Below are 20,393 nucleotides of genomic sequence, written 5' to 3' on the forward strand. Positions count from 1 at the left end.
TTTTCCTTAAAATGTTTATTATGTCCCAGGATTGCAACAACCCAAGTGTTTTATAAAGGGAAATGGCATTGGTGTGTAGTCTTTGCATCTAATACAATAGATAAATGTGTATTTACAATGTACGAAGTGTTAACGGTAGAATCCAAGAATTCATACCCCATTTTACTCAGTAGCCTCATCTAAGATAGGAACCTGCAGCTCCAGGTTGAAAATGGCCTAGCTTTGGTGTAGGAAGAAAGGAGATTTGTTGATAAGTAACAAAATCTCTTTTTCTCCACTCTGTCTAGGCTACTCTCACAAAACAACAGAATGAATTTAAGATCATCCTGAAGGAACTAGAGGACTCCTTACTAGCCAGACTCTCTGCTGCATCAGGAAACTTCTTAGGAGATACAGCCTTGGTAGAAAACCTAGAGACCACAAAGCGCACAGCAAATGAAATAGAACAAAAAGTAAGCTAGCTGGTTCAACTTCACTATGCTGTCCTGCCTCAGCAATAGTGCTGAGAAATGGATTTGTGATTTACCAAACCAGCAGTGAAAGCGAAGTAATATAGAAAGCATTGTAATTCTCTAAAGCACGACTAGATATCACGTACCGTAGTCTATTTTTTTTTTATTCTTTTAAAAATATTTTTTTTCTTATTTTTTTAGGTGAAAGAGGCTAAAGTTACTGAAATACAAATTAATGAAGCCAGAGAGAACTACAGGCCAGCAGCAGAAAGGGCATCCCTGGTGTATTTTATATTAAATGACCTGAACAAAATCAACCCCATCTATCAGTTCTCCCTGAAGGTAACTAATAGTAGAACATGCTGTTTGGATAGTGATCGGTTATATTTTTGTAGAAAAATAGCTCCCTCTGCCCTTATGGAGTCCGAAATACTCTCAGCTTTTTTTGCAAAAACATTATAGCTGCCCATTGAGACTCTTTGTCTATGATAAGGAAGAATGACTGAGAGCCAAGCAACTCCTCAGATGCAATGGAAAAAAATATTCCAGAGTAGGGATGTCAAACTCAATTTCACTGAGGGCCGCATCAGCATTGCGGTTGCCCTTGGGGGGCCGGGTGGGTGTGGCCAGGGTGGGTGCAGCCCACTGGGTGGGCATGGATGGAGTGGGTGTGGCCTACTGGGTGGGCATGGCCAGTTCTACATTATTTGCGTCAAGGGTGCCTATGGGGGCCTGGGCAGTAGTGGGACAGATCTGAGGGACTCTGGCAGAAGGGGGTGGGACCGGGGCAAGTGCCAAGATGGCCACAACAAAATTGTACATTGGCTCCCGGCTGGCCTGGGCCAGGGCCAAGGCAGCGGGGGCCATTCCCTCACTGTTTCCAGGATGGCTTCGCGGGCCACATGAAACCACTTCGCAGGCCGCATCCTGCCCCCGGGCCTTGTGTTTGACATGTCTGTTCCAGAGAGTCAAACCTTGGGCCTTTTGTTTTGCTAATGCCCAACTATGTAACCCCTTCATGTTTTTGAGGATGGCATCTTGCTTGTGTCTGCCTGTTCCGGAATACAGAGCAGGACGTCTGCCTGAAACCCTGCACAGTTTTGCATTTTGGCTTCTTCTTTTTCTTCCTCTTTTTTCCTGTTCAGGCTTTCAACGTCGTGTTCGAGAAAGCCATTCAGCGTACAGCTCCAGCAGAAGATGTGAAACACAGGGTGATCAACCTTACAGATGAGATCACCTATTCAGTTTTCATGTACACAGCTCGGGGTCTGTTTGAGAGAGACAAGCTTATTTTTCTAGCCCAGGTTGCCTTTCAGGTAAAGTGACTGGATGATCCTGGACAAAAAGTATTTTTCTCCTGCCTGATAAAAAGGATATAAGTTTGTAGAAAAGTTGCTATCATATTGAAAATATCACTATTGGCTCTGTATAGTATTAGTAACTAAGTTGACGCATGATTTACTTGTCATAGCTTGTTCAGTGAGCTGCGTTCACACAGCATGCTAAGCCCTCAACCACAGTGGCTGGATTTACACTGTCACTTAGCCACAGTCCAGCCACATGATAGTGTGATCTGATGCATGAACCAAGCCACAGAATATTTTGCATATGAGAATAAAGGTCCTCAGGAGGGCAAGGATCCCCCTGTAGCAGAGAATGCAGAAGTAGAATAGTGTTATTGCAAAATAAGTTGGGAAACAGTTTCTCAAAAAAATTCATGTACGAAAAAAAACGCTCATAAATGGAGCAACTGGAATTGGAAGGCAGTTAGCCATGAAAGGTTAAAGCAGAAGGCAGAGTGGAAATACTTATCCGGCCAGGTGTTCTCTAGAATTGACGACAGCGTCTATAATCCCCAGCCAATTAGCCTATTGATCATTTTGGCTATAGATTTTCAGTGTTGCAATTAAGAAAAGCTCATTTAAATATTGTACTCTAGAGAAGTAAGGTCAACATTGTCACGGCCACTAGCATCAGCGTGGCCCCCCTTATTCACTGAAAGCCCAAGGAGATATTTGTGCTATAAATTATCTTCAGTGCTCTGAATGCATCCAGTTCTAGGGAATAGTACTACAAGTAGTCTTTAACTTATGACAATTGAGTCCAAAATTTCTGTTGTTAAACAAGACAGTGAGTCTTACCCCATTTTATGACCTTTCCTGCCACAGTTGTTAAGTGAATCACTGCAGTTATAGTAACCCGGTTGTAAAGTGAATCTGGCTTCCCCATTGATTGCTCGTCAAAAGGTCATGATTCCGGGATACTGCAACTATCGTAAATACATGCCAATTGCCAAGCATTTGAATTTTGATCACATGACCATGGAGATGCTTTCATGTGAAAAACAGTCATAAATCATGTTTTCAGTTCTATTGTAACTTTGAATGGTTACCGAACAAATGAGTAAGTCGGGGACTACTTGAATACGAAGATATGCATTTGCTTACCTTCCCCAGAATAGCCAAACCAGCCCCCTCTGGTTTAGATCCTGTCCTTGTGTGTAGGCTCACCATCTCTGGAAATCAGTAAAATGGAAGATGCATGAATTTGACACAGCGGCTGTTATTTATTTGTTTGAAGAAAGGTATATCATTTGTAACATTCCTAATTTTCTCATCTTCCCTAGGTCTTGCTGGTAAAAAAAGAAGTGAATCCAGTGGAACTAGACTTTCTTCTACGTTTTCCCTTTAAAGCTGGCTTGACATCTCCAGTAGAGTTCTTATTAGGTCAAGGATGGGGTGGAATTAAGGTTTGCTCAAAACCACTATTTGTAGTCTAAGCGCTTCTTAGTAACTTAGAAAGAGCCATGAAAACTGCTAAGCTTCATTACTGTACCATAATATATATGAACTTTAGTCACAATATCAGGTGCTAGACCGTGCATGATTTTTGGTAGGCCCTCTTTATAATCAGTTATAAAAAAACAGGTGAGAGATGAACTGCAGGACAGCAAAGATCTGGAGTAAGATATGCAAAGGGCAAACATGGTATAGGGATGATTTTACAATGTAGACTGCAAAAGTAGTTTGGAACCAGCTTGTTACCCATGTAGTGGCTGGACAGATATGAATTAGTTCTGAATAAATTCTAATACCAAATCTGCATCAATCTAAACTATTCAAATCTGTTCGAGCAAGACCTAGAACTAGGTGGACCCTTCATTATTGATTAGTTATAGTATTACATCATAGCTTGGCAAAATCAGTTTATCCTGTTGGATATTATTGAGGTTGGCCCACCTCCAGACCGGTTTTCCATAGTGGCAAATATATTAGACTGCCAAGACTATCATTAGGCTAAGGGCTATTTTAATCCCAGAGCAATGGCTGTGTCCTGTTAAGGACTACCACAATGGAAAACCTGTTCTACTTGGATAAGCACATCATACTCGTTAACGTAGGTTTGTGATAAATTGTTTCTTTAAGTGTAAATACTCTTCCATGTCTGGCAACTGCAGGTTACTGGGGGGGGTGTCATTTACAAGAAACCCATTATTTATTAGAACTGACTGACTTTATATTAAAGTGACCATGTCCTAAATGGATAAAGCTAAAGAAACCATGGAAAGTATGCCTTAGTAATTTTGTACATCTGGAGGTGAAAAAAATGTCCTTTATTAGAACTTTTTAAAGGACCAAGATATGGTCTGCATTTGACTACCTGCAGATTTAGTTCCCCTTAGAATCAAGAACTCTAACATCACATGGTCACTCTCTCCCCACCCCCCAGTGTTCCTGCTACTTCTTTTTCCTTAATTATGTTGTCCAAGGCAAGGACAGCTGATCCTTTGGTACCCTCTTCCCCACTTTAAAAAAGGAAGACTAGCAAGACTAGTCAGGAATTTCCTGGCTGGAGCTAGCTGAGTTTTTTTCCCCTCAACAGAGGTTGTATAATAGTCTGCCATTGCTGTTATTACAATATGCAAAGCAGCTCCTTATCCCCTTTAGTATTTTACTAATATTTGAGATGCTTCATTTCTTCCTGTTGCAACACATCTAGAACATAGATGGAGAATGATAAGAACTACCACAAGTGATTTAACTAGCCATTCATGGGCAAAGCATTAGAGAGCATTGCATCTGCTGTTGCTGCTGTATCCTCAGGTACTTTCTGAAATGGACGAATTCAAAAACCTGGACAGTGATATTGAAGGCTCCGCTAAGCGATGGAAAAAATTTGTGGAATCAGAGACCCCTGAAAAGGAAGTTTTCCCGAAGGAATGGAAGAATAAGACAGCCCTACAAAAGCTGTGCATGATGCGATGCATGAGGCCAGACCGCATGACCTATGCAGTCAAGTATGTATCATGTTTTCTTCTACAGGCTTGGAAAATAGGAAATCTGAGGGTGCTTGACTTGGAGCCTGGAGAATATTCTCATGTGGAGCAGCTCATATTTAGTATGTTATTCCAAGGAACTGAGTCTTTTGGTCTACTCTGGCCTTTTTCCTGCTAGAGTCAACGGTCAAGAAGAAGACATGGGCTGGTGCAGTCCAGAGGTTCAAAGGCAAACAACAAACATGTCCATCTTTCAGATAGCAACACATACACATGGGCAATAGGGTTCAGACAGACCTATATATAGCTCCTGATTGTGTTCTTTTATCAACAATTCCAGAAAGCTTGTGCTGACATGAAAGGCTGATAATTCTGAAAGAATACAAGCATATACATAAATAGGAGCAGTTGCAAATGGTCAACTAGGTTTTATTTGGGGGTTTGTTTGCTTGGTCTCATAATTATAGTTACATAATAAATATAATAATAATAATAATAATAATAATAATAATAATAATAATAATAATAATAATAATAATAATAATAATAATAATAGGCCTTACTAGGAACTGCTTCCATCCTGCGACGATATCTGTAATACCATCAAACATCCACATCTGCCTATCCCAGGTCCTGGGAAAGGACTCGATAGGTAGACAAAATGCCAAATCCAGTCTGAACATCTGGCTGACTGTGCGATGATCCATAATAATAATAATAATAATAATAATAATAATAATAATAATAATAATAAAAAAGTTGGAAAGGACCTTGGAGGTCATCTAGTCCAACCCCTTGCTCAGGCAGGAAACCCTATACCATTTCGGACAAAAACCACTTCTGTGGTTTTAACAATACAAAGAAAAACCTCCATTTTTCATGCTCGTAAATGCCTAATCTACCCCACTGCAAGAACTGAATAACACATTTCTGCTATTAAAATTAGTAGTACAAAAATCCCACTCAAGATTGGTTGCTAGGGGCTCAAGTGAAAAATGTATTTCCTTTGTATTTGCAAAAAAAAAATGCTAACAGCAGCTTGTTTCCCTTAGAACAGGGATAGGTAATCAGATTTTTTGGGGATTACACCTGTGGTCCTCAAGCAGCATGACCAGCAGACAGGGATCTGGAGAACTGTAGTTCAAAACATCTGGAGGATACTATGTTTGCTTACTTGAAAACCATTCATACTAATAATGTATTAGAGAAATACTACTGGATTCCATTGGACATTGCCATTTCCAGTGCTGTTACATGTAGAGCATCTCTGTCATCAGTTTGCAGTGGAGAAAGTGCCAATCTCAAATTATTTATATCTCTGTTCTATCCCTGCAAGCCCATGTGTGTCTAAATCTGCCTGGTGGAATTCAGTAGAACTTACTCTTAAGCAGTTGTTGACAGGATAACAACCTAAAGTCCCTGTAACTGAAACTAAGTGAGGTGATAATTCCCCGGACTCTGTTTGTTTTAATAATGTATTTGGCTGTTTCTATTCCTTCCTTTCCCTCCCTTTCCAAAAAAATATGACTTTCTCAGAAACTTTGTGGAAGAGAAGATGGGGAGTAAATTTGTTGAAGGACGAAGTGTTGAATTCTCAAAATCCTATGAAGAAAGCAGTCCATCCACACCAATATTTTTCATTCTTTCTCCTGGAGTGGATCCACTGAAGGATGTTGAAGCCCTAGGTATGTTCACGTAGCATTGCTGATAAATGTTCCATATAGCCAATAAGACATTGGCTGGTGCAGTCCACAGACAGACAACACAAGTTATTAATTTTACAGATAGTTACATAGAGACATGTTCAATGCACAAGGAAATCAGAACAAGAACAAGCAATTAACTGTGTTATTGCTCCTAGGTCAGAAGCTTGGCTTTGCCATAGACAATGGGAAAATCCATAATGTGTCCCTGGGACAAGGGCAAGAGGTTGTGGCCGAACACGCTCTGGATGTGGCTGCAGTAGAGGGACATTGGGTCATTCTTCAGGTACTGAATACCCATAGACTTCCTGTTTACAGTTCCTAGATTTGTCAGCTGCACTGATCCCATATACTATTCCCTTTCCTACATGATTAAACAATTAGTCAGTCAATGCATAGTCCACACAGATTGCGCAAACAGTCTGCATTCTGATCCCAAAACAAGCCCACAATAAATATTTGCTGCTTATGCTTTGTCTAAAAATGCAGAATGCACACCAGCAGAGGCCGTCACAAGGCAACCGCTCCATTACATGCCAGGGACCCTGTTGCAACATTTTAGATAAATTTGCTAAGTTCATAATGTGAATGCACCCCTTCCATCTGTTTATCAGAAGGTGGGGCATTTTTAATAACAAGGCTGGTCCAAAAAGTACACATAGTTACATAACAGTATTACTCTTTAAACAGAAAACATACCAGGTGCTGCTCTGGGCTAGCATATTACACATAGAGAAGAAATTATAAATAACATACACATGATAATATGCATTCAGTGCAGGCAAGTTTAAACACACAACAGAGTCAGCAAAGAATTGCCCTACTACAGCTTCATAGACTAATGCAGGAGGTTGAGCATTTTCTCAAAGATTTCTCACGAGAGGACAAAGCTTTGGACCAGGAGACAAGGGCAGTTTAAAGTAGCAGTCCAGTCATTGCCAGAGTGGGCTCAGACCAAAAACAAAAAGGTTAAACTTCCTCAGTGCCAAGTCATTTAATTTTATAATCTTGCAGAATATACATCTGGTAGCCAAGTGGCTGAACATACTGGACAAGAAAGTTGAACGCTACAGCATTGGAAGTCACAACGATTACCGCGTATTTATGAGTGCTGAACCTGCTCCTTCTCCAGACTCTCACATTATTCCTCAGGGCCTGCTAGAAAATGCCATTAAAATCACAAATGAGCCTCCAACTGGCATGCATGCCAACTTACACAAAGCCCTCGACCTCTTTACACAGGTAAACAGACTCATCTGTTCAATTTGTTATTCCTTTCTGGCCTCAGATTATAGTTCCTAAATACACAACCATTGGTTTTCTTTATTTTGGGAGGGCTGCAGCACTTTATTGGTTAGAACAGATGCTAAAGTCTTGTTTCGCTTCTGGAGATTAGGACAGCCTTTGCATTCTGCACATGTGCTACTTATTTCCTTCAAGTTTAGATTATCTTTTTTTTTCTGTGTGCCTAAGTAAATTTTTAGACCTTTATGAAGAGCCAAGTGACAGAAAACATCATAACAAGATGAGGATTTAGAACAGGGGTCTTCAAACTTGGCCCTTTTATGACTTGTGGACTTCAATTCCCAGAATTCCTCAGCCAGCGTTGCTGGCTGAGGAATTCTGGAAGTTGAAGTCCACAAGTCATAAAAGGACCAAGTTTGAAGACCCCTGATTTAGAAGAACTGTCGCTATGTCAAAAACACAGCTGAGGTCAAGCCTGATCCTAAAATTACTCCTTTCCTTGCTTCTGGCAGAATCTGAGAGAACCATTCCCATTCTGTATATCAGAACTGTGACTCCTTCTGCTAAAATGTTGAAATTGAAAAAACCAGGTACACGTGTGGTAACAGAATCCAGATATCGAATGAATTTTAAAACAAGGGCTTTAGTGGTAGTAAATAGTCTAAAGATATTGAAATACTAAAGAAATTAAGAACTATAAGGTTCAGCCAAAAATTGGGACAAGGCAAATTGGGATATCACCTAACCATAGCTGGAGACTTAAAAGCCACAGGTAGGATTTCGTGGCAGCCTTTTGGTCTACTCTTCCTTGCTTCTGATTTCTGTTTAATTTTCCACTGCTGCATATTCTGTCAGAATTCTACAATTCAGTAACTGAATTCTCTAAAAAGAATTGGAATGGCGGTGTTCCTAATACCCTGGGCATATTCATGAGTGCAGTATTTTCTTAGACCAATAGTGAACTTTAGATTACTGTCTCTAGTCTAGAAAATGCCTTTGTCATTGCTCTGCTTTTGCAGGTTCCCAGTTGAATTTCCACAATAGGAGGAGTATTTTACATCCATCCTACAACACCCCTTTTATACCTAGCTGCTGTGAGTGAGGCTATTTGAAATTTACCTTACAGCTTCTGTAACCCTGCTGAGGAAAACCATTTATGTTTAAGCCCGTGTTTTAATTAGCAATGAAGTATATTTCTACTTTTAAATGAAAGATTGGCAGATTGCTGTAATACTACGGTGCTAGGTTTTTAAGGGAAGGATGTTTTTGTGGCAGGTTTTTGTTTGTTTTGAATTATTATTATATGAAGTCATTACTTTTTACAACATGATTTGTATTGATAACTGGAAAATATTGTGTTTAAAATTATAATAATATAAAGATATGGTACTATTCCTGTCTTTAATTATGAAGGATATGGCCAGATAACTAACATCAATTACAATAGCACTTTAAAAAGATTGTGGTCACAATATGGCATTCCCCATAAAACTATAATGAGTACATAAGATGTGGGGCCCTCTTCCCAATATACTAGTGCCTAACTAAAATCCTATTAAAGTGATGGATGAGTAGCCCTAAAGGCAGCCTTAAGAAATCATGCTGTTCCTCCATTTTCCTGAAAACTGGAAGCATTCTGCATTCTGATGGAATAAAATGAGAGTGCTTGAGTGACAGGATCTTGTGGGTGTCCTGTAAAGAGTGAGGGATTGCCCAGTGTAGAAGAACCATCCTGGATTACAGCCAAAGGAATTTAATGTATATATCCCAGGGTTTTCTGAGCAATTTTCCTGAATTATAGGTAGTACTCAATTTACAAACATTTGTTTTTTGACCAAAGTTACAACTACACTGAAAAAAGTGACTTATGACCGTTTTTCACACTTAAGACTGTTGCAGCATCCCCATGGTCACGTGATCATAATTCAGACAATTGGTAACTGGCCCATATTTATGATGGTTGCAGAGTCCCAAGGTCATGGTAACACCTTTTGTGGCTTTCTGACAAGCAAAGTCAATGGGGAAGGCAGATTCACTTAATAACCATGTTACTAAATTAACAGCTGCAGTGATTCACTTCACAACTGTGGCAAGAAAGGTTGTAAAATGGGGCAAAATTCACTTAACAATTGTCTTGCTCAAGCAACAGAAATTTGGGGCTCGGTTGTAGTCCTAAATTGAGGGCTACCTGTACAGCAATAAGCATTGTAACAGAAATGATAGCATAGTATTTTTTGCAAAAAAGCCTCTCTGCTTTCTATGCACCCCTTTAGGATACCCTGGAAATGTGCACCAAGGAAATTGAGTTTAAGTGTATTCTCTTTGCCCTCTGCTACTTCCACGCAGTGGTAGCAGAACGGAGGAAATTTGGAGCACAAGGTTGGAACAGGTCTTACCCCTTTAACAATGGAGATCTCACCATTTCCATCAATGTCCTGTATAATTACCTGGAAGCCAACGTGAGGGTAAAGTTTGTTTAACTGCTCATTTGCTTGCTAATGCTGTTATAAAATAGTAACTAAGTCTCTGCTTCCCCAATGTCTTGATTAATGACATTGTGAGGAATAAAGAAGCATAGAATAAGACGGCGTATCGTTGTGGATAGCATGCTTTCTTTTTGAGGGGAGGACTATCATGGCTTCTGGACTTTGTCAAAAGGAGTTCTCCACTTTTTGACACGGAACTGCTTTGAATGAAGTAGACTTCCAGGAACTGAAAAGTAAGACATATGTGTTTTTAATCATTTCTGTTGCATTTTTTATTTTATTTTCTTGACTCTGTTAAGAGTCCCGTGACAAGTGGGCAGCCCTACAAACTGAAATAACAAATACTGAAGATGGGGATTCAACTAGAATCCTTAAGCCTCCCGAAATCATTAAGTGTATCCCACAGCTACCAAAAGGCATTTATTTTCTTCAAATGAGTGTCAGCAGGATAAATATTTCTGCAGTCCTGAAATAAAATATTCTTTATATTACCATTCATTTTCTGGAAAAAAAAGTATTTATTTGAAAAAAACACATATTGTACACTCTAGGAACTCTGGGAGTTCCAGTCGCAACACAACAGGCTAGGTTGTGGAAGCCACCCTGGGACTATAGTCAAGTGAAAAGCTACATGCCTTTTTTATTATGAACCAAGAAATAAAGTTCTATCTGTTAATATCGCAGTCGTGAATATTGTCCACTACTCTCTAGGTGCCGTGGGATGATTTACGGTATCTCTTTGGTGAAATCATGTATGGAGGACATATTACGGATGACTGGGACCGCAGATTGTGTCGGACCTACCTCGGTGAATACATCCGCATGGAAATGTTGGAAGGCGAAATGTTTCTGGCTCCAGGATTCCTCATTCCACCCAATAGTGATTACAAGGTGAAAACAGGGTGGATCCAACTGTACAGAGAGAATCAGGCAGGATAGGGCACCCACCGGATAACTTGCCACATAAATAACCAATTTTTTAAAAAAACAGAGAAAGAGAGAGAGAGAGAAAAGTTTCACATCTTGGCATAGAGAATACAGAAAGCTAAACTGGAACAAGCCAAAGCAGTTTTTTGATGGCTATGAAAAAAGCACTTTTTAAATTGTAAGCAAGTCAGGCAGTTACTCCTGAGAGAACTATCAAATGGGAGATGTAATAATAATAATAATAATAGAGTTGGAAGGGACCTTGGGGGTCATCTAGTCCAACCCCCTGCTCAGGCAGGAAGCCTGTACCATTTCAGACAAATGGCTGTCCAGTCTCTTCTTAAAAACTTCCAGTGTTGGAGCATTCACAACTTCTGGAGGCAGGTTGTTCCACTGGTTAATTGTTCTAACTGTCAGGAAGTTTCTCCTTAGTTCTAGGTTGCTTCTCTCCTTGATTAGTTTCCATCCATTGCTTCTTGTCCTGCCTTCAGGTGCCTTGGAAAATAGCTTGACTCCCTCTTCTTTGTGGCAGCCCCTGAGATATTGGAACACTGCTATCATGTCACCCCTCGTTCTTCTCTTCATTATAGACATACCCAATTCCAGCAACCGTTCCTTATATGTTTTAGCCTATGGATAAAAGTTTTATCTATGGATAATAACTGCCCATGCTGACCTGTCTATCACATTATACAATTCTGTAGCTTCCAGTACTCTATGTAGATTAGGAAGATAATTGAAAACCTTACTGGCCTTCTTCCTGATGCGTCCAATCCATCAACTTAGGTGCACTTCATCCTTCTACCAAGAACATCATCCTTCAGGCCAGCCCTAGGCAAACTATCAAGCAAGGATGCTCTGGGTCACCCTGCTCAAATACAGAATTTACTGAACTATCAGTCCTGAAATAGAAACAGCAGCTATGTGGGGAAGGTTTCAATGAGAAAACCTATTCAACCTACAAAACCAAATCTCTAAATATAAAAAAACATTTCTTGGGAAAAGGGGAATATAGGAAAAGTAACAGAAGACATGACTCACATAGAGAATTCCAATAAAATAAACATGGCTGCCTTATTAAACCTATTCATTACTATTTGGGCATCATCCTGTTGGGAAATTGGTAAAGATATCTGCTTGGCCAGATATCTCCTTTTTTCTTTTCTTTTTCTCTAAGACTCTCCTCCTTCAGAGAATGCCCAGGAAATTGTTCTTGTTGTTTTGGTCAATCAAGGAAAATATTGTTTAATATCCCATGTTTAGCTAACCATTCAGAAAGTTGTTCTACCTAATATCCTAACAGCCCATGGAGGAATGATGAGGGTGCAGTCTAGTTCACACAAGTTGTATTGATGTAAGTAGTTGGAACAGGATTTTACGGGGAAACAAAAACTGAACTGACATCAACTTACCAGAATGTTTTAAGGTACCATAGAAAACCTAGAAATGGATACAAAGTAAATTGGAAGCTATCGGGTGAAGATCAGAATGCCCAGACTCGGCTACTTGAACAAACACATTGCTGTGTATCCACTAATATTCTATAAAATATATATTTTCACAGGGCTATCATGAGTATATTGATGAAAATCTACCACCTGAGAGTCCTTATCTGTATGGGCTCCATCCGAATGCAGAGATTGGTTTCCTCACTGTAACCTCAGAGAAACTTTTCCGCACCGTGCTGGAAATGCAACCCAAAGAATCTGATTCCGGAGGAGGAACTGGTGTGTCCCGTGAAGAAAAGGTAAGGAGGCATGTCATTTCCTGAGACATGATGTGCCATAGAAACATAGAAGACAGATGGCAGAAAAAGACCCAGTGGTCCATCAAGTCTGCCTTTTGAGTTTTGTGTTTGTTTTATGTTTTCTTTTTATTTATTTTTAATTTTTTGGGGTTTTTTTGTTTTTTATTTATTTTAAATTATTTGACCTTTTTAATTTCCCCATTTGCTCTGCCTCTCCCACTGTCAGGTCTTGTTTTGAAGAAGTTGATCGATCTCTCATTCAGATTTAAATAAGGTTGGATTGGGGTAGTATTTGGATGGCAGACGAATTGGGAATTTCCAAGGCTGTTGTCTAGACAATATTTAAAAAATAAATCCCTCAAGAAAGTACTGTCTAACCACCTCCAAAATGCTGTCAAGAAAACTACCTGGTTGGAGCCCAAGGAATCACACTCAGGAACATCTTTACCATCTTTTGGGGCTCTGATGGGCTAGGCTTAGCTCTCCTTTGACCACAAGGACATGAGGAATAAAATAAAATGACTTGATCATTCATGTTAATTTGCTTTCACAGCAAAATGTTACAAGCAATAAAAACGTACAATTGGCCTTTTTGTGTGTCAGGTAAAAACAGTGCTAGATGAGATCCTGGATCGTCTTCCAGAGCCCTTCAACATGATTGAAATTATGGCAAAAGCAGCTGAGAAAACACCATATGTGGTCGTTGCTTTCCAGGAATGTGAACGTATGAACATCCTCACCAGTGAAATCAGACGCTCTTTGAAAGAACTGAACTTGGGACTGAAGGTGACTGCATATTACATACTCTTGCTGGTGCCATCTCCAATGACACAATGATCAGCTATTCAGCTGGTGTACTGACACAGAAAAAAGATGAATGGAAAATTATTTCTTGATAATATATCAGATCAACAAGATTCAGTTGGTAAACAAAAATGCCCTTCTGCTGAATTTAATCCTTTCTGTAACATCAAAATGGCTTTTGGTTTTCTTCTCTAGCAAATTACCCTTACCCTCAACCTCATTGGTTTATCCCTACCCCCCACCCCAGCTCTTTCTCTTGCGTTCACTTTCCATTCATCCCATCTGCCTCCCGTTTTTCCCCTCATCTCTTTTTTTGCTGTTCTCATAGGGAGACTATATGTATACTGACAAGTTATCTGTGCAGATGGGACTCTATATTAGGCAAATTTAACCAATCATCAATTAATTTGGGGGGGTCCTTGTTCTGCTCTTGGGATTGCATGCTCATATGCAAAACAAGACTGCCACTCACACACGCAGAGGGCGAGAAATCAGCTGAGGTGGTCAGCTTTAGTTGACAAACCAGGGACGCACTGAATTTAATTTGCACGTATTAAATCTACTGTTTCCTTTTGGGTGAATAATTTTAAATTCAGCATAGTTTTCCTTTTGTGTAATTATGTAGTGAACACAAGTTTGTGTGTTTACATATGTGAAAATTGAGGGAGACAGATCCAAAGTGTGGCCGATATAATTTCATGTACTAGTAATTGCTTACCTTCAGTATATTTATAGAAAATGTATTGTCTGGGCTTTAAAGTATTTTGGTCTCCAAGCTGGTGGAGAACATGCCTAATTATGAGGGATATTAGCAGGCATTGGGCTGAAAACTAAGGTAGTTTAAAGTTGTGGGTGTGAGTGGGTGGGTGTTTAAACATTATGTAGAATATGTCTTCAGGAGGCTTAGTGCAGTAATGTAATGGTGCTGTGTAAATATTTCATTGTGCATTAATGCAGCTGCATCTTCTGGAAGGTTCACATGGCTGCTTTAAAAGCTGTCTCTGGTTGTTGGCAGGAATCTGTACAGGAACAAACAACTCTTCTCCAGGAATTGCCAGCACAAGTCTTCAAAACAGCTGTATGAGCTTTCCAGAGGGCATAGACATTTTAATGTTTTAAGCATGTGTGCTTTATTGTATTAATAAAGATTAGTAAAAAGAAAAAGATTCCTTTTAAATGCTTAGTTGGGAGTTAAAAGCTAAAGTTGCTCAAAAATGTGGGCATTGCTTCTCCTTTGAAACTCTATAGCACAAGCATTCACAAACTAATTTTTAGTGTTGAAAACCATGTTTGTGTATGCTATGCATATACTTTTGATTCATATTACAGTCATCATCTAATTTCAGCCCTGGCAATTATAACAGTAACTGGGAAAATAATCTTATTTTCTCAGTAGTGTGTTGGGAAATTTAAACTGCCACACGGTACCATAATTAACTTGAGGAGGAAATGCTAAAAGTTCTTGTAAGAATTTGCTTATTGGATAATATAATATTGAGAGGACCTTAGTTAACATTCAGAGAATCAAGACCCAGTGGGATGCCATTTCCTTAGTTACACTGAAAATTATTCAAGTAGACAATATGTTCAGGCAGGATATTCTGATAATGGCAACAACCAATTTAAAACTTTTACTTTCTCCAAAGGGCGAGTTGACAATAACAACAGACATGGAGGAATTATCCAATGCTCTTTTTTATGACAATGTACCCGAATCCTGGACAAAACGTGCTTACCCATCTTTACTTAGTTTAGCAGCCTGGTATGCAGATCTACTGCTCCGGATCAGGGTGAGGACCATGAGGCTGTTTTAAGTACTTCGTTGTAAAATTTGCTGTAAATTCTTAAGGCTGATTTTTTCCACAAAGCTGAAAACCTGCCCTTAAGCATTGTTCTCCTATTGGGATCTTGTTTGCTGAGCCTTGTTTTCTTCTGGCAAACCTTTCTGTACTATACTAGGTAACATTGTCAGTTCTCTGATACAAGGGAGACCGGTTTGCTGGCTTTTTATGAGTAGCAGCTTGTCCTACCTGTCTTGATTAGGAATGTTGTAGATTGTCTGCCTGTTTCCGATTTGTTTTCCTAGTTTGATTGGCTCTATTGTTTCACTGAGAATTGCTCCTACCTATTGTGTTCTCACTTAACCTATTTAATTTCTGGATATAAGGATGTGCCTCAGGCTGCTTGCTTCTTTGTTGGTTCACTGCTGTTTTAAAATAGTTTATACACTGGGATTTTATGTGTTTGTTAATGGCTGATCAATCAGAATGCTAGGCTTTTACAAATTCTCTTGCATTGATCTAAAACAGTTTCCCAGGTGGATTTATGGTTGCATTTGTCTATGTGCTGTGAAATTAAAGAATCATCATTGTGTCTTGTAAGAACTAGTTTAAAGATGCGTTCTGATAATCTGATTGTTTTTTCTACATGGAGGCATTCAGAGTCATTGCACTATATCTTGCAAATCATTCTGTCTGTTCTGTCTTCTTCATTCATTGGGTCTTTGGGGTTGTGCTTCAAATGTTTTGGAGAGATTTTGTTGGAGTTTTTTTTATTTCTCTGATTTCTAGCAAATGAAGTAAACCGCTTTCGATTTTTAAATATTTTTTGATGCATGGGAGAATTAATCTTTTCATGAGTTGTGGTGGTTGTGTACTGGCTGGCTGCATAAAAAGATAACTTTTTTCTATTTTGTTAATGTAATCTGTTGCTTCTCTTTGAGGTTCTTGGCTGTATAGCATCCTTACACAGCTTTTATTGTGGACAGTTGAACAAAAAGACAGCTCTCTTCATCTGGATTTTTGCTATCACACAAATCTCAAAGTGTCTATTCCAATTTGTTCAGCAAATTTTATTTAATAGATCTTCCCATTCAAGCTGTATTTTTAAGGAATGCACAGGGAGAAATAAAGCTGGAATATAAAGAATGTGCAGTCCTTAACATGCTTATCTATAAAACACCATCACTGTTTTCATTTCCAGGAGCTGGAGGCTTGGACCACAGATTTTGCCCTGCCTACAACTGTGTGGCTAGCAGGCTTCTTCAATCCTCAGTCTTTTCTGACTGCCATTATGCAGTCCATGGCTAGGAAGAACGAATGGCCTCTTGACAGAATGTGTCTCTCAGTGGAAGTTACCAAGAAAAACCGAGAAGATATGACAGCTCCACCTCGAGAAGGTTCCTATGTTCATGGGCTCTTCATGGAAGGTACAAAACATTCGTATAGTAGTGTAGATAAGATATGGACTTCGTTTCATGTGACCCTTAGTTTACAGCTTACAGCCAGCCATTGGTAGTTTCTTCCACAACAATTTGCTGAACAGACAGGAGAAGGAGAAAGAAAATAATTTTGGAAACAGAACTTGGTTCTTCTATTTTCAGACTTAACTTTGAACTAAATAGGTAAATTACTGAGAAAGAGATTTATTTTCAGAATGTTGTTTTCAGGCTTTTTCTACAATGTTGCATCTGTTATACAATTCTGTAACGAAGAAAAATAAAAGAATACAGGTGCCCATTTCACATTCTCCAAAATTAAAGAACAGGGCAGGATTCTTCAACTACTGCTCAATGACAGCTTCTATAATTACCATGGGAACACTGAGAGTTGCAGGCCAATATATCACGAATGCAATGGCTTTGAGTAACTTGGAAATTAAATTTCCTCTTTGGTAGTTTAAGTCCCGACACCTGGTCACTGCATGGATGAATATTCATTACCTCAGCCTGACCCCTAGTGCATCTCATAGCTATTCCAAGGACAGTCCTGTCATTTTTTTGATCCATCTATCCACAACATGATTTTTTTTTCCCTAGCCCATCACCTACTTGCTTCGGTTGTTGATCGTTGCTACAAAAGAACAGTCAGTTTTACTTTGGTCCGGGTTTTATTGAATGATTATTGCAGTCTGTGGTACCCTTATTCATCATCTCCAGATTTATAATTCAAAGACAACTATATTTCTATTTCTCTCTTTTTTTTTCAGTGTCCAACTTTCATACTATTTAACAGAAATTATGCTAGAAATCAGTCACTAAGCAATATTATTTGCACCTACAGCAGAAACATAATTAATTCTCCAAATTCATTCTGATAAATAAATATTTGACACCCACCATCACCACCGACCAAAAAGATAAACAAGATGTTTGGATAGCTGCCTGTTTTATTTCATATCGGTAGAGGGCAGCAGATGTCCATTTCATTATCACACCCAGCTGTATTAAAAAGCAAGAGGACAGCTTTCTACTTTGGGGATGTTGCATCTAAGATACATTTTTTTTTCTTTTTTAGAAGCTGTTTTTTTAAAGTTGAGCTAAACAAGCCTGTGTATAAATGGACTTTATGTTAAAAGAACTTGTAGGAGTGCACAACTTTCTGTAATAAAAGAATAGCTGCTATATGCCAAGTGCAGGGTATGAATCCAATTGTTTATAGTCTTGTAAAATATATAAGTGTAGCATCAAAAGCATGTGCAAGCCAAAGTCTAGCATGTAGCCTTATTGAAAAAGTTAGCGGGTTGATAATCGTGCAGATTCTCCTTCCTTAGCCTTGCCGCAAAACAACTGATCTTGAGAGTACTGTCCCATATTGTTGCAGGTGCACGCTGGGATACTCAGACCGGGGTCATCAGTGATGCACGCCTGAAGGAGCTGACGCCTTCGATGCCAGTCATTTTCATCAAGGCCATCCCTGTGGATCGCATGGATATCAAGAACATGTATGAGTGTCCTGTGTACAAGACACGCACAAGAGGCCCCACCTATGTCTGGACTTTTAACCTGAAAACAAAAGAGAAGCCGGCTAAGTGGATTCTTGCTGGAGTTGCTTTACTCTTACAAATTTAATGTCTGACAGAGTTTTGTCCACTCCATCATGGCACTTTTATCCCTTCCTAGAAACCCCAAGCAAGGTAATTGTTTCAAAATAAAAATTATTTTAAAGTACATCTGGCCTGATGTTCCTACTCAAGTGATCATTAACAACGCTGTTCCTATATTTAATTATTCTCCGTAACAGAAAGCTTGTCTGGTCGAGTTGCAGTTCTGCAAGAGCATACAGAAAGAAAGAAAAACAAGACTGTGCAATAGCTATCACTTACAGCTTATGGCTTAGCCTAGACATCTTCACCTTCCTGGCCATATGTGGAACTTGGGGGAAATGTTACTTGCACTTTCAAGGGTAGCTAGTCACAAAACTCATTTCAGGAACTAAAACCTGGTCAATCTAATAGTGAAATATTCTGCTCAAAACTCTGAACACAAGTTACAAATGGAATCTAAATCACTTTGAACCTCTCACCCAGCACCTGTTTATCCTAATGATCAACATTTCTCTGTATAAACACTAAGACCTGTTCCTGCTTTGTCATCTTGGATTGCCTTTATTAACCTACTAGATTATTTCTGAAGCTGTCTGTTAGGTCATGCCCATCCAGCCCAATCTTTCCACTTCTGCTTCCCGCAATATTGGCTCACCACCAGATCTAACTTGGATCGTTGTCTGGCTCTTCTCCCTGGTGTCTCCTGCCTGGTGTCCAAACATTCTTGTAATGAAACAGCTCTGGCATGTTTGAAATTGCACAGCCAGCATTCCTAAAAAATACCCAATGCTTTTCAGGACATTATCACATTTCTATTCAAAAAAGACTCTGTTATGGTGTCCCAAAAATGTAAATAAACAAACTTACACTTATCCAGGGAAATTATACTATTTGTACAATGAATGCATTTTCTCCTGTCTACTTGCTTTGTTCATTCACCAGAAAGAGGGACAGCTGTCAGTCAAAACAACTTGACCAACCTAACACTTAATACACCTACCCACCCCCCTCTAATTCTTGGATGTTCCTGACTAACTCACTGCAACAAGATAGACACTTAGAGATTCCTGGAGTGTTAATGCAGCATTCCTGAAGTTTTAGGAATCTGATTACAGATATTAATAAGCAACATTATGCTTATTTGATTAGCAAAAAACTCATTTATTCCTCCACATTATGTTTATTATGAACAAAATACCCAGATATATCCTTAACTTTTTTTAGTCTTACACTAGAACAGTGATGGCGAACCTTTTAGAGACCGAGTGCCCAAACTGCAACCCAAAACCCACTTATTTATCGCAAAGTGCCAGGGCCGCATCAGCATTGTGATGCCGTCGGGGGGGGGCATGACCCACTGGGTGGGAGTGGCTGCGGTGGTGACGGCAGACTGAGTGGGCGTGGCCGGGGTGGGCATGGCCACCTTGATGTTGCTCGTGGGTGGGGGACCCTTGTGGGGGCTGGGAAGGATTGGGGGAGGTGTAAATGGTCTCTGGTGGGTGGGGCGGTGGGCAGGAGGCTCATTCTGCGGGGTGAGGCAGGGGGTAGGGCAGGGGTGCCATTGCTGCGGGGCAAGGCGAGGCCAGCGAGCGCATGGGGGCGTGCTCTACAGCCTCTACTTGAGCTTGCTAGCCAGCTGCTTCGCCTCCTTTGTGCTGGGTGGGGCTGCCGCTCCGGGCGCCAGCAGTGGCCTAATGGACCTGCGCGAGCTGGCAGCGGCAGGTGTGTCCACAGAGAGGGCTCTGAGTGCCACCTCTGGTACGCGTGCCATAGGTTCGCCATCACTGCATTAGAAATCACTCTTTAGAGCAGACGTTAGCGGCAAATCTAGGCATCTGATAAAAGGTACACCAATCTTACTGAAAGGCTGTTTACTATCAAAATACAAAAGTAATACTGTAGTCTTTGATTAAAAGTGGTATCATGAAG

At 39.8% G+C, this 20,393-nt stretch overlaps 1 protein-coding gene across 1 annotated transcript in view; it reads left to right on the forward strand.

Annotated features, from left to right (window-relative positions):
* The window catches only part of DNAH17 (dynein axonemal heavy chain 17), a 108,869-nt gene extending 90,355 nt beyond the window's left edge, over window positions 1-18,514 (forward strand). The window contains exons 61-75 of the mRNA XM_015818888.1: window positions 288-452; window positions 654-794; window positions 1,598-1,768; window positions 3,079-3,201; window positions 4,556-4,749; window positions 6,265-6,413; window positions 6,590-6,717; window positions 7,446-7,673; window positions 9,950-10,141; window positions 10,874-11,053; window positions 12,654-12,836; window positions 13,440-13,622; window positions 15,287-15,430; window positions 16,623-16,848; window positions 18,242-18,514. Coding sequence (XP_015674374.1) covers window positions 288-452; window positions 654-794; window positions 1,598-1,768; window positions 3,079-3,201; window positions 4,556-4,749; window positions 6,265-6,413; window positions 6,590-6,717; window positions 7,446-7,673; window positions 9,950-10,141; window positions 10,874-11,053; window positions 12,654-12,836; window positions 13,440-13,622; window positions 15,287-15,430; window positions 16,623-16,848; window positions 18,242-18,489 — 2,655 coding nt within the window. The 3' untranslated portion in view covers window positions 18,490-18,514. The remainder of the gene's footprint in view (window positions 1-287; window positions 453-653; window positions 795-1,597; window positions 1,769-3,078; window positions 3,202-4,555; window positions 4,750-6,264; window positions 6,414-6,589; window positions 6,718-7,445; window positions 7,674-9,949; window positions 10,142-10,873; window positions 11,054-12,653; window positions 12,837-13,439; window positions 13,623-15,286; window positions 15,431-16,622; window positions 16,849-18,241) is intronic.
* Window positions 18,515-20,393: the final 1,879 nt, after the last annotated feature.

Source organism: Protobothrops mucrosquamatus, unplaced genomic scaffold (genome assembly GCF_001527695.2).
Source record: "Protobothrops mucrosquamatus isolate PMUCROS unplaced genomic scaffold, P.Mucros_1.0 scaffold814, whole genome shotgun sequence".
NCBI lineage: Eukaryota > Metazoa > Chordata > Lepidosauria > Squamata > Viperidae > Protobothrops > Protobothrops mucrosquamatus.